This window comes from Astatotilapia calliptera, chromosome 3 (assembly GCF_964374335.1).
Source record: "Astatotilapia calliptera chromosome 3, fAstCal68.1, whole genome shotgun sequence".
Classification (NCBI taxonomy): Eukaryota; Metazoa; Chordata; class Actinopteri; order Cichliformes; family Cichlidae; genus Astatotilapia; species Astatotilapia calliptera.
This window is the reverse complement of record NC_137424.1, coordinates 57,093,848-57,108,041: the sequence shown is the minus strand read 5'-3', so window position 1 is coordinate 57,108,041 and position 14,194 is coordinate 57,093,848. Positions and strand designations below refer to the sequence as shown.

The 14,194-nt window shown below is 38.2% G+C and overlaps 2 protein-coding genes across 1 annotated transcript; both read left to right on the top strand.

Moving 5' to 3' along the window:
* LOC113017517 (polymeric immunoglobulin receptor-like) overlaps window positions 1–14,194 on the top strand; it is a 199,039-nt gene that overhangs the window by 42,030 nt on the left and 142,815 nt on the right.
* Window positions 50–13,634, top strand: LOC113017512 (protein NLRC3-like). The gene is made up of 11 exons (XM_080298555.1): window positions 50–193; window positions 1,420–1,449; window positions 2,160–2,288; window positions 2,909–3,037; window positions 3,702–3,780; window positions 3,950–4,169; window positions 5,364–7,158; window positions 7,247–7,420; window positions 7,873–8,046; window positions 10,829–10,875; window positions 11,987–13,634. The coding sequence occupies exons 2-11, from the start codon at window positions 1,442–1,444 to the stop codon at window positions 12,526–12,528; spliced, it is 3,297 nt and encodes a 1,098-aa protein (XP_080154681.1). The 5' UTR covers window positions 50–193; window positions 1,420–1,441; the 3' UTR covers window positions 12,529–13,634.

Genomic DNA, 14,194 nt, shown 5'->3' with positions numbered 1-14,194 from the left:
TAACGACCATAAAAAGCTGGCTGAAACTGATATGAAATTACTTTCAGAGCGAGCTGCCATGTTGGGTCACACTGCTTCCTGAAAAGGGTTATTCCTGTGTTTTCTCATGGCGGTCCGTTAACGTTTCTGTTCAGCTGGACCGTTTCTGGATTATCGGTGGTTTCTGGATTAAATTCTGCACCGTTAATTGGAGGTAAAGTTGTACACCGTAAACCTTCATGCTAATCGGCTGCACTCGTGTCGTTTTACGGTGTCCTAGGTTTTTCTCTCTTCTTCTTCAGAGTTTGTTTTCCTTTCTTCAAGCTATACAGTTAACTTTATTAACGCACAGATTACATTTATGCGGTTTTATATTATTTATATTATTGTTCTCGGTCATCCGGGTCGAGTTACTGTAAAGAGCTTGGGGAAAAAAAGGCGACTGGACTGTTATTGTAACCAAATAAACTGCTGATGCGTCTTTGTTGCGAATTTATCGAAATAAACTCAATTTCCAGTTTATGTCGCACATTTTCACTCGTCTTTGAAGGCTTAGTCTTCTTTGTTTCCTATTATTATTTGGATTCACTGAGTTACGAAGATCCTGATTATATCTGCGTAGTTTGATAAATAACGAAAGTGAAACTAAAGATGACGCCGCCATCTCCCCAGGGACAAAAACAAGCAGTATAGACAGCAGTAAAAATGCACTACATGAAACATGGAAGTAAGTTAAGGTAGTAAAAAATAAGAAGTCAGTTAGGGTTCTCTGTGTTTAAATGCAGTAATTAGTATTTAAGGAACATTTTAAATCTGATTAAATTATGTTATTGATCGGAGTCTCCTTTGTTCCATATTTCATATGTGCCAAGATCTTTTCAGTGGGTCTGGAACACAGCTGTGACTCTGAGCCATGTTGCTGTAACTGCTTGATGCATTTTGTTGAATTAAGCAAAAAAGGACGTGAAAGTTACACATAACATTATCAAAAATGCTCCGGATGACGAGTTTCTTTTTTCTGTTTTTCACCGTCCACTTTTCCCTAAAATAATTTCACGTGTTGAGATTCAGACCAAAGTCTTCTGCTTTGCCTCAGCCCGGAGTTTGTGGAGTGTGTGATCCAGCCTCTCTGGATCATTTTCTTTTATTTAATAATACAGTACAATACAATGTACTATTTTAAATTAAATTAATTTTATATATTACTTTATTTTTCCACAGTATTTTCTTCTGGATTTTTTTTAGCCACTTATGAATTTAATCACTTGTGGAATTGCCCATAAACATCTGTAAAAGCTCTTTAAAGCACTGGTACTTTGTATCTATGTATCAGAGTATCCATATTATTGAATACACCACAACCTAATTAGAAACAAACAAATAAACAGAACACATCAACAGAAACAAACCAGATTAAAACTTGTTTCTCTCTTTGATCAGGTGACTGCAGGATTTGGCCAAAATGGAAAGGTATGACACTCAACACCACACATCCTTTTTAGTATAAGTGTTATTTATTCATATGTCACAGAAAGCTTTTCTCTATGATGGTTTGAAACTAAAGCTTATTTTTTCCTACAGATTAAGATGCCTTTTAGGGTTATATATATTTACTAGAATAATATTTACAATGAACAACATTTCCCCTGATCTGCCTCATTATGAGATTTTCTTTAAAGAGAAAAGAAAGTGTTTTTACCACCTTATCAAAACGCTTCACTATAAAAGCAGCATCAATGTGAAATCATTTCAAAAGACTGCAGTAAATATTGGACTGGTGTGTTTTTGATACACATGTGCCATATAACCTATATTATAAATCTAGAGGTGCTGGTTATTATATTAGTCTTGTTTTTAGATCCAAAGAATACCTGCCTGCCTTTAGTCTTCACGGCCATTATAAGCTGTCCTCTAACATCCATAGATTTATGTGATCTGTTTCAGATCATAGGTTTCTTGCAGTTAAGCACCAACAAAAACAGATGAAAACAGATGTCTGAAGTCTTCCTGGAAACCAGAAAAGACTGAAGTGAACCAAAGTAATTTAGTGTGAAGAGCTGTAAACTATATAGACCCAGTGTTTTTTTCTTCTTCTTGTAAATAGTTTGTGCAGCATATCCTGCAGCTGAAGACTGTAAAGGTAATTTCCATCCCTGATGGTCTCCTTTTCTGCCTGCCAGGATCCATCAAAGACCAGAAACCATGGAAACTGAACAGGAACCTGAACTCAGCTGTGTGTCTGTGAAGAGTGATCGGTCAAAGGAAGCCATCGTTGTTTTCCAAGGAAGTGGATCTCCTTCAGATGATGAGTAAGATATAACCATTTGTCTAGCAGCTGTTGTAGCTGAAGAGTAAAGAAAAAGCAAAATTATATCCCACTGAAGTTAAAAGAAGAAAATCCTCCGCTGCACATAAGTAAGATATGATTATTTCCATACATTACATATCTGCAGTAAGGAAAACCTAAAAACTGCTTTTGTTTCACTTACACCTTAAATTAAAGCTAAAAATAGATGAAAACTATTTTTGTCTAAAATGTGTCTAAAATGGTCAGTGTAAATAAAAAACAATCACATGTAGCTTCTCTAAAGGAAACACAGTTTACACGCTACCACAGCAGACATTAAAGACGATGACAGAATTACTACTCATAGTTTTCAAATTTGGTCTTCAAGATCATTTCAGAGCTTCTACTTGACTTCATTAAATTTCTGTGTCTGAAAAAGAGATCCAGAAGCCCAACAGGCTAAAGAGAACAACAATCATTCCCTGTTATGAGCCTGAAACTACAGGCCTGCTGACTTCTTTTAGTTAATTCCACATTGGATTGGACAGACTACAAGATATTTATAAATGCCTCAGTAGTTAATAAAACTGAAGATTGAAAAGTGTATTTTCCTCCTTGATGGTCATTGTTTCTGTTTACCAGGACACATCATAAACCAGATGTCCCTGAACCTGGACTTGAAGCTGAACCCAGATGTGTGTCTGTAAAGAGTGATCGATCAAAGGAAGCCATCGTTGTCTTCAAAGGAAAGGGATCCCCTGCTGTTGAGAAGTAAGATTAAATGATGCCTAGTAGGAGTTATAGCTGACGTGTTTCCTTACTCCAGTCTTGTGAACTGGTGATAAAATGGTAACTTAAAGTAAGAATTGAAATATAAGGAAATCATTTTCTGTCTGAAAGATGAATTCAGTGTATCACTGTAATCCATACATGATATCAACATGAGCTTGGTATTGATCTTTCTCTTTGTAGGAACACTACTGAAAAAAAATTAGTATGTGATTATTATTCTTGAGTATCAAAGAAAAGTCTTATTTTAATACTAACATTATTCAGTAGTCACCTTTTGTTTATATTCATGTTTTATAGTACTTTTCAAAATCGGGTCTACAAAGTTTTTACAATGAAAAATTAAGAAACAACTATGTAAAACAAAACAAATTAGACATTTTTCCCTTTGATATTTATGGTGGTATGAAAGATGAAGAGAGAATGGCCTTTATATTGTTATTTCAAGCACTGTGAGTGTAGAATCCGCCTGCTGGTCAGACAGAGGATGAATTGAAGGCCTGCACTGTTACTCATGCAATGGTACTCTAGTAGAGTCCAAATTTTAAAAAGAGAGCTCGAGATGAACATAAATAGGTTAATTTTAAGACCTTTATAAAACAGACACACAAAGTCTAAGCTTTGATTCTTCACGTTGTCTCCATAGAGTTGTTCAGTCTGGCTCAGATGTCTCCTGCCCCCATCATGCCCCACAACATAAAACTGACCTGAGCCAAATATTTATGGTCTGTATATGTGAAACATTTATTTATTTGTTTTTTTACTATACAGCTTAAATCAAAAAGTAGATAAAAGTAATCTGCTTTCACTAGAGCTACATTTTAAACAGAAATAAAGCCAAAGCGTTACCTTCACTTCAGGAAATTTGTTCATTTGTCATTCATTCTGTTTCAGGGGCTGGAGGACAACATTGTCACTTTTGTGAAGAATGAGCTAAAGAAAATGCAAAATCATCTAAATGCAGAATCCCCTGAAAGTCAGAGAGAAGATGTGAAAATATTGGACAGTGAAGACGAGGAGCAGAGGAGGATCATTGGAGAGGCACTTCTGCAGATCACAGTTTATTTCCTGAGGACAATGAAACTGGAAGATCTGGCTGCCTGTCTGGAGAGCAGTAAGAGGATTTCTTTTCATAAATGCACCATTTAGGAGGACAGAACTGTTGTGTGTCCTGTATAGGGATGGGTATCGTTTAGGTTTTATCCGATACCGGTGCCAAACCGGTACTTTTGAAACGGTGCCGGTGCTTAAACGGTGCTCAAACCGGTGCTTAAAGAATGGAGAACACAAAATTGGTCCAAAAACCTCTCATGTTCAGCTGTTTTTTTGTAAAGAGATAACAATGTTAGCCTTTTCTGCAGCTATAGGGCATATATGGTATCACTCATGGCTGGAAGCAGTGCTTAAACAATGGAATAAAAACACAAACTTTGTCCAAAGACCTCTCATGTTTAACTGTTTTCCACTTTTGGCAGCACGGTGGCACGGTGGTTAGCACTGTTGCCGCACAGCAAGAAGGTCCTGAGTTCAATTCCACCGTCAAGCCTGGGTCTTTCTGTGTGGAGTTTGCATGCTCTCCCCGTGTTTGCGTGGGTTCCCTCCAGGTACTCCGGCTTCCTCCCACCGTCCAAAGATGTGCAGCTTGTGGGGATAGGTTAATTGGATAATCCAAATTGCCATTAGGTGTGAATGTGCGAGTGAATGTGAGTATGAATGGTTGTCTGTCTCTGTGTGTTGGCCCTGTGACAGACTGGCGACCTGTCCAGGGTGTACCTCGGTGTGAGGTCTCGCAGCAAGCTATCAAATACGGTGCATTTTTCGGGTTAAAAAAAAAAACACTATGCGTCGCCAGGTGTTTCATCGGATTTGAGGTGTTACCTCCTTTGACAGTATCACAGTATCAGCTTAAAGCACTTGTTGCAGGCTGCTGAGTTTGCATATTTTGCTGTGAAGTACAGCCAGACTTTTGACCGCTTCGCCTTGGGCATTTTTAATCTGTAGCTCTGCTCTAAAAGAACGTATGTACCTGGCCCCGCCTACTATCCTCGGAAACGTAAAATGATTGGCTAGAATTCAAATTGTGTGACATCTCAGGAAAAAAAAAAAGCACCGAAATAAAGCACCGAAATGTGCGCTGCTTTTCGGTCTGGTTACTACCCTTTATGCCATCATGGCACCGGATACCGGTACCGGTTCCCTAGTCCTGTATATTCAATACTTTAATAAAAATATATAACATTCTTACGATACTTTTATAAAAGAAATTATGGACTAACATTTATATTTGAATTTCTCTTTTTTTGCTTAGAAAACCCTTATTCAGGTTGTAGGTGTGAGCTTAAGTCTACCCTAAAGAAGAAGTTTGAGTGTGTGTTTGAGGGGATTGCTAAACCAGGAAACGCAACCAATCTGAATAAGATCTACACAGAGCTCTGCATCACAGAGGGAGGGACCGGAGTGGTCAACACTGAACATGAGGTCAGACAGATTGAAATGTTCTCCTGGAAACCAAACAGACCAGAAACAACAATCAGGTGTGAAGACATATTTAAAGCTTCAACTGGAAGAGACAAACCAATCAGAACAGTTCTGACCAAAGGAGTGGCTGGCATCGGGAAAACATTCCTGACACAAAAGTTCACTTTGGACTGGGCTGAAGACAAGACCAACCAGGACATCCAGTTCATGTTTCCATTCCCATTCAGAGAGCTGAATTTACTGAGGGATAAAAAGTTCAGCTTAGTGGGACTTATTCATCACTTCTTCACTGAAATCAAAGAAGCAGGAATCTGTAACTTTAAAAAGTTCAAAGTTGTGTTCATCTTTGATGGTCTGGATGAGTGTCGACTTCCTCTGAACTTCCACATCACTGAGATCCTCACTGATGTTACAGAGTCCACATCAGTGGATGTGCTGCTGACAAACCTCATCAGGGGAAAGTTGCTTCCTTCTGCTCACATCTGGATAACCACACGACCTGCAGCAGCCAATCAGATCCCTGCTGAGTATATAGACATGGTTACAGAGATCAGAGGGTTCACTGACCCAAAGAAGGAAGAGTACTTCAGGAAGAGACTCAGAGACAAGGAAGAGGCCAACACCATAATCTCTCACATCAAGACATCACGAAGCCTCCACATCATGTGTCACATCCCAATCTTCTGCTGGATCACTGCTACAGTTCTAGAGAGTTTGTTAAAAACCAAACAGGCTGGAGGAAAGCTGCCCAAGACACTGACTGAGATGTACATTCACTTCCTGGTGGTTCAGACCAAAGTGAAGAACATCAAGCATGATGGAGGAGCTGAGACAGATCCTCTCTGGAGTCCAGAGAGCAGGAAGATGATTGAAGAACTGGGGAAACTGGCTTTTGAGCAGCTGCAGAAGGGAAACCTGATCTTCTATGAATCAGACCTGACAGAGTGTGGCATTAATGTCAGAGAAGCCTCAGTGTACTCAGGAGTGTTCACACAGATTTTTAAAGAGGAGGGGGGACTGTACCAAGAGAAGGTTTACTGTTTTGTCCATCTGAGCGTTCAGGAGTTTTTAGCTGCTCTTCATGTCCATCTGACATTCACCAACTCTGGTATCAACCTGCTGAAAGAAGAAGAAACAGCCTCAGTGCAGAGTGGAGAATCTTCAGTAAGACATTTCTACCAGAGTGCTGTGGACAAGGCCTTAAAGAGTCCAAATGGACATCTGGACTTGTTTCTTCGCTTCCTCCTTGGTCTTTCACTGCAGACCAATCAGGATCTCTTACAAGGCCTGCTCACACAAACAGGAAACAGCTCACAGATAAATCAGGATATGGTCAAATATGTTAAAGAAAGGATGAATGACACTCTCTCTCCTGAGAAAAGCATCCATCTGCTCCACTGTTTAAATGAATTGAATGATGACTCTATAGTGAAAGAGGTCCAGCATCACCTGAGTTCAGGACACCTGTCCAAAGTTGATCTCTCTCCTGCTCAGTGGTCAGCTCTGGTCTTCATCTTACTGTCATCAGAAACAGGTGTGGATGAGTTTGACTTGAGGAAATATTCAGCTTCAGAAGAGGCTCTTCTGCAGCTGCTGCCAGTGGTCACAGCCTGTAAGAAAGCCCAGTAAGTATCCAGTTTAAGCCTTTCAAGAGATTACTTTAAAGTGCTTCTTTTAAGAGTTTGGAAAGTTCTCTGATATTCACGTTTCCAGGTTGAGCGGCTGTAACCTCACAGAGAGAAGCTGTGAGGCTCTTTCCTCAATTCTAAGTTCTCAGTCCTCCAGACTGAGAGAGGTGGACATGAGTAACAACAACCTCCAGGACTCAGGAGTGAAGCTGCTTTGTGTTGGACTTGGGAGTCCACACTGTGTGCTGGAAACTCTCAGGTTAGCTGATTCTTTGTTTAAGAAAATGTGGGTATTTCACAACAACTGTCGTTATTTTATAGATTTTAAGATGTGGTTTCTGTTCTGATGTAAGCTCTGAAAGAGAACAGTAGAAGTGAAACACACACTTCACAAATCAAAAAAACTATAACTTTATTTATGATTTAGTGTAGATTTATTCCAAACGGCTCTCATATTTTCGAATGTGTAACATACAGACGATTTGTCACATAGCATCGGTATGTTACGTTTTTGGATGAGAACGTGTCCGTCATAGTAAAAAAGACAGAAAATAATTATGTTTTTTGTTGTTTTTTTTAAATTTGAGTACAGAAAAGCCAGTTAGTGTGTTTTTAACAACTTTAACTAGAATCAGAATCTGTTAGTTCGACTGTACATCATCAAATTCAGAGCAGTTCCTAACAATGATGTGACATGTTGTATGTTTGAAGGCTGTCAGGCTGTCAGATCACAGGAACAGGCTTCCCCTCTCTGGACACAGCTGTGCGCTCCAATCCCTCCTATTTGAAAGAGCTGGACTTGAGCTATAATCATCCAGGAGACTCAGGAATGAAGCTTTTGTCTGATCTAAAGAAGGATCCACATGTGAAACTGGACATACTCTGGTAGGAAAACAGGAAATACAACTGGAAAAATCTATTTTTTCTCCAACATATTGTAACAAAGAGCAGATATTTTGAATTTTTGATTTGTTTAACCCCAGTTATGACAGGTGCCTTTGTGATGGTTCTGGGTCTGTGACACAGGGTTTTGAGGGTTTTTTTTTTTTTTTTTTTTTGCTGCTTCCTGTTGTGTACCCATGTCCTTTGTGCTCCACACAGTCACAGCCATACCTCCCTGTTTTTAGTCAGACGAGGCGCCAGGGTTTCCATTTTCACGAAGAAGTCATCTGTGGGTGTGGGCACACCCGGGGAACACAGATTAACAGAAACTAATTGATGAGACAGGAAGCAAACACACATGAGATGAGGAACTTTCAAAATAAAACAGGAATTAAGAGTATACTGACTGTGACAGAGACACATGAACCTGACCGAGACAGAAAGGTAGACAAACATGGAGACAGAGGAATACAAACACAAAGACAGAGACTCAAGGAGTGACAGAGGGAAAGCAGGGAACAAACTGAAACTCCAGGAATCAAAATAAACAATCACTATAACCAGGAATATGAAAGAGCAGAAACAAAAATAAGCACAACTGCATAATAAGTAATGAAGAAACCCAGGAACACTAAATCAAAGACGCCTACCCTAAAAACTTTCAATTATAAAAATATGAGAATAATAAAGATCAGTCAGAACTTAGAGTCCAAACACAAACGCTGGATCGAAGCCCCAGGACTATATGACAGGGTCAGCAGCAGTCTAAATGAACTGGAGGGGCAATTAACTTTGAAAGGTTGACATTTGACTCTTTTTGCCATTTCAAATAAAAAAAAAAAGCAATGTATATTTGCAACTATACAGTCACAGTATACTCAGAAGGAAATATATCCATGGTTAAAATAAGTACAAAAATATCTGTGTTAGACTGTAGAAGCAAGAGACAAGCTGTACACACATGTTCTCTCAATGAACTCACCACACACAGCTGACTTTGAAGACAATATCTTCAGCATATTCACATGATGATGAATGAAAGACTTTCCATGATGCTCATGCTTCCCTGCCCTGTTATTCCCACTGACACTTCTGGTAGAAACATCTCATAAACAACAGGAGAAAGACTCAGACTGAGTTTAGAGGTTGCACAGGGTGATATGTTTGCTCAGATTTTGAAAGGTATTGGACAATCTCCAAAAGTTGATTCTGTTCATCTGGACGTAGCTTTTTTGTGGGAGAAACGTTTCGTCACTCATCCAAGTGACTTCTTCAGTCTCAGCTGACTGCAGGTTTCCCCAACCTTATAAACAGTACATTTGCATAATGACTGAAACCAGCCCACTGAAGGAACAATGGGCTGGGAGGACAATGTGACAGTTATGTTGTGACTGGTCAGAATTAGCCAACAAAAGTTAATACATGTTTTATTATTCATGTTTTCTTCGTCTTCGTCTTCTTCGTCTTCATAATGGATTGCATTTATATAGCGCTTTTCTACGCACCCAAAGTGCTTTACAATTCCACTATTCATTCACTCAAATTCACACACTTTTAACCCTTTCACATATAGTGGTCACAACAGTGGACAGCTATTCAAAGGCTATTTTCTTGTATTTGTGTCAGTGTACATGGTATACTGGCACTAGTACATTCACGTTGTTGTAAAAAGCATGATAATATATTAAGTAATCCAACGTATTCAGAATACGTTACTGTCATTGAGTAACGTAACGGAGTACGTTACAGAATACATTTTGGGGCATGTATTCTGTATTCTGTAATGGAATACATTTTAAAAGTAACCTTCCCAACACTGTCCCCCACCAATGCTGGGGCAACAGTGACAAAGACAGAAACAGACTCAGACCCAAATAACTTGAAGCCTGAACACAGCAGTCTTTTCTCAAAATGTTTTGTTCTATATATTGATTTGTTTTGTGTTGCACTGAATAACTAAGCAACTGAAACATCCTCACACATGTTAACAGAGACAGAACATAGTATTTGAAGCACATTGTTTATTGTAGTGACAGAAACACAGGGAGGCAGAAAATAAAGCAGACTGAAACCAAGAAATGCTGCTGCAAGAAAGTATGAAACCAATACAGAATATGGAGAATAATCAAAAATTCAAAACCAGAAAAAACCCAAACATCCCAAAACTCCAAACTCTGAGTCTAAAACCCAGGGATCATGACATTATGTAACCCTGTTTCATTGTCCCCTCCAGATTTATTTTCCTCCCTTGCCAATGTTTAGGCTCAGATTGTCTTCCCAGACTGACTCTCAGTCTGGAGCTTACTGTGTACCTTTATGCCAATAAATGCAGAACCACTGTAAGCTTTAAAACAGGATTTTCACTTTCCTGGTGCCAAATAAAAGTGAAGTAAGTACTTGCATTTCATGCGGTGCAGATACAGTCATGTGAAAAAGTAAGAATTCTTCTTAAGTTATTCAATTCCTACTCATTGTTGAGGTGATCCTACAGGGCTGCACTGTTTTATACAGTGTTATTTATACAGGATCTTTTTTTTTTACACGTCTTCAATGTCCTCAGGTTGTATTTAGGTAATTTAAGAACCTAATACAGACCTGATAATTAAAAGAAACGTGCTTACGATACATAAAAACAAAAATCCAACCTTAGAACTAAATGAGAAACTATGATCATTTTCAATTTATTGTGAGATAAAATAAAGTGCAAGCTTATTTCTCTAGAAGAGATGAATCAGAGAATATAAAGGCCATGTTTTCACACTAAAAGATGATGTGCTTATTTCAGTGTGGAGCCTCAAGGAGTCCAGTGGATGAGACCAGGTCTAAGAAAATGTAAGTGTGTTTTTGATTTACTAGCTGTATTTACATCATTTTTTCACACATTATATGCATCTCTGCTAAATATCTTTTATCATATATTTTATAAAAAATTGTTTCAGTTATTTAATTCCACAACTAAAAACCCATTTTTGATACAATCTTAAAACATCACAAAGTTTTGCATACTGGTTTTTCTTCTTCATAAACTAACGTGAAAACCAATTAAACCCTTTCTTCATTATCTGGTGAAGAAACGTGGCCACATAGTCAACTAGAATTTTCTATTCAGATATAATTTTGCTAGTGGTAAGATTGGCATGGCTAGAGGAACAGCTGTAACAGCGCCAACCTCGTGATTAGTTTATAATATTTGGTGCGAAATCAAAGTTACCAGAGAGGGGGGGGGGGGGGGGGGGGTTAGATTAATTAAATTATTGATCTACTTTAAACAGAATTTGGCTTCATGAGTCAGGTTGTAATTCATCTGTGTTAACTAGCATTAGCTAATGTACCGATGATCAGATTTGAGAATGAAGACAGAAAAATCTTTCCATAAATCAAATACACTGCTGATGCTGACTGATTCTGACCTGATTTTTGACTGAAAGGCAAATGTAAAGTTTGGCTCTCTTAACACTAAACTACCAAGGAGAATATTTTTACCCATCAGCATTTTAAAAATCCTGTCACCACAGGAGATATTTTCACTGTGTAGAAATCAGTGTAAAACAACTCTGGCACTCCTAGTTGCCTAGCAACACATTTACATGCATTTTGATGTGCACATAAAATGAAAATAATCAAATCACATAACATCACTTTGATGTTTGTGTTTAGTGTTGGTGGTGCACCTTAGACGTGAACTGAATGTGAATGCAAAGCCTCTATACTTATAGTTATATGTTCATATATATTCCAGTCACTTCCCTTTTGAATTAATTATTGTTGATAATTTTGAATTTTAAGATTTTTTTTCTATTTTTCATTCACACTCATCATCACACTGCCTGCATCCTTGAATGTTTAAGCAATAGAACACAAAATATGAGGACCACATTTACTGTTACACATTGGCTATAATTAATTATTTGCTATATACACTGTGTCTTATTGTCCCTTTTAGATTTCTGTGATCTGACGCTGGATCCAAACACAGCACACAAGAACCTCAAACTGTCTGATGGAAACAAGGAGGTGACACATGTGGAAGAAGATCAGCTGTATGCTGATCATGATGATAGGTTTGATCAGTGGCCTCAGCTGCTGTGTACCAACAGTCTGACTGGTCGCTGTTACTGGGAGGTCGAGTGGAGAGGAGAGGTTCATGTTGCTGTAGCTTATGGAAGAATCAGACGGAAAGGAGATGGTGATGAAAGCAGATTTGGAAGGACTTACCAATCCTGGAGTCTCTACTGCAGTGATGACAGGGGTTACTATGTAGATCACAATTACATAGCAAGAGCCATCCCTCTGCTCTCCTCACCTCTCTGTCACAAAGTAGCAGTGTATGTGGACTGTTCTGCAGGAACTGTGTCCTTCTACAGTGTCTCCTCTGATAAACTGATCCACCTGCACACCTTCAACACCACCTTCACTGAACCTGTATATGCTGGGTTTAGAGTGAAGCCTGACTCTAGTATCCACCTCTGTGCTGACTCAGAATAATGAACTTACTGTGCAGAGAAATATTCTCACATTGGTGTTTCACACTTTTTCTCACTTAAATATTATGAACCTTAAATATATCAGGTAAACTGTCTGATACGTTGTACATATATTGGCTTGGTTTGTAGCCCCGAGTTGTTGAATGAGACTGATTCTCCTGAAAAAATCATCTTATTGTCTTTGGTGCCTATTTTTTAAGAGCACTTGTCAGTTTCTATTATGCGTCACAGTTTAAATAGGAAAGAGGAACTTTACTTTAAAATCTGTTGCATTACTATTATCAACTATTATATTTGTTCCATTATACACATTTTAATAATGTTTAGACTGATGGATGAAATCCTTGGAACAGAAAATGTAGACATTTTAGATGTTGATGAGTTAGACTTTGTGAGGAGGAGAGCTGCAGGCTTCAGATTTTGTGTTTAGGCTTAATTTCTTACATTGCATAACTATACATTTGTGTTTCTCTCTCTTGTTATGCAAATTAATTAACATTTCACTACAATTAATTCCTGGAAAAAGGCGATATCACCACCATGTGACCAGTTTTCATAACAATTGATCCAAATGGTTCTGGATCCAAAAAAAAATTATTAATTTCTGATGATCTAAATGTAGCTTTAAATACTACTGACACGAGTGCACCTTATGGAGGTTGTAACTGGAGGCCTTGGAGACATCTCTCTTCATTTCATATTCAGTAAAAACAGTCTGACTTATTGATGACCTCCAGTCTGTGTTTCTCGACTGATCTAAGGAGCTTGGAAAGAAAAGCGTCTGGACTTCTTAAAGTTACTACGATGACTGAGAACCTTCACAAACGTATTTCTTGACTGATCAGAAACTGTTTTTCAATCTCAGATTTGGTTTTTATTCTGTGTGAAAAACACAATCCTGATTTGTAACAGAAAAGGGAAGGTGAAGACAAAAGAAATAAGTAAAGAGTAGGATTTTTTTCTTGTTGACGAAGGTGTTTTTACTTCTCCAGTGTATAAATGTGTGTAATTAATTTAAAACCTTTGTCAGTTTTTAAATTCAGTTGGAGAATATTTAAACACAGCTGTTTTTTAAATAAATTTTAATAAAGGACTGTTTGTCTGGTACTATGTTGCACTGTTTATATGAAACACTAAAATGAAACTGTTTATGTGTATAAACTGTACACTGTATCCAGAGAGTCAAAAACAAAAACGGAGGAAAAACAGACAGGAAGATATTTTTAAAGCATCTTTGTAAACATTTATACAACAAGTGTATATTTTCTGTACAGTATATGAGGGGAAAAGCGAGAAGCAAAAAGACTCGTTCCAACTTTCATTCTGTCAGTTTCTCCTCTCATCACATAAATACCTGAGCAGTGACAGAGACCGCGACTGCAGCATTTCTCATCAGAACACAAAATACTGAGAACCATCCACACTGTTGTGGGTCTTCAGATCTCGTCCAGCATAATTCAAAGCCTTGTTGATAACAATAATATAAATTGTGTGGTGTGAAGTTGTGGAGAGTTGCAGGGTTGTAGGTCAAAGAACTAGTAGGGGAACACTCCCGCTTTGATCGTTTCTGCTCTTCTTCTCTTTTTTCTAAACTGAGCACCTGATGGTTTTGAACTTTTCTTGTCCATCTTTTAATGGTTTTAATTTTGCACGCCAGTGAACACCCA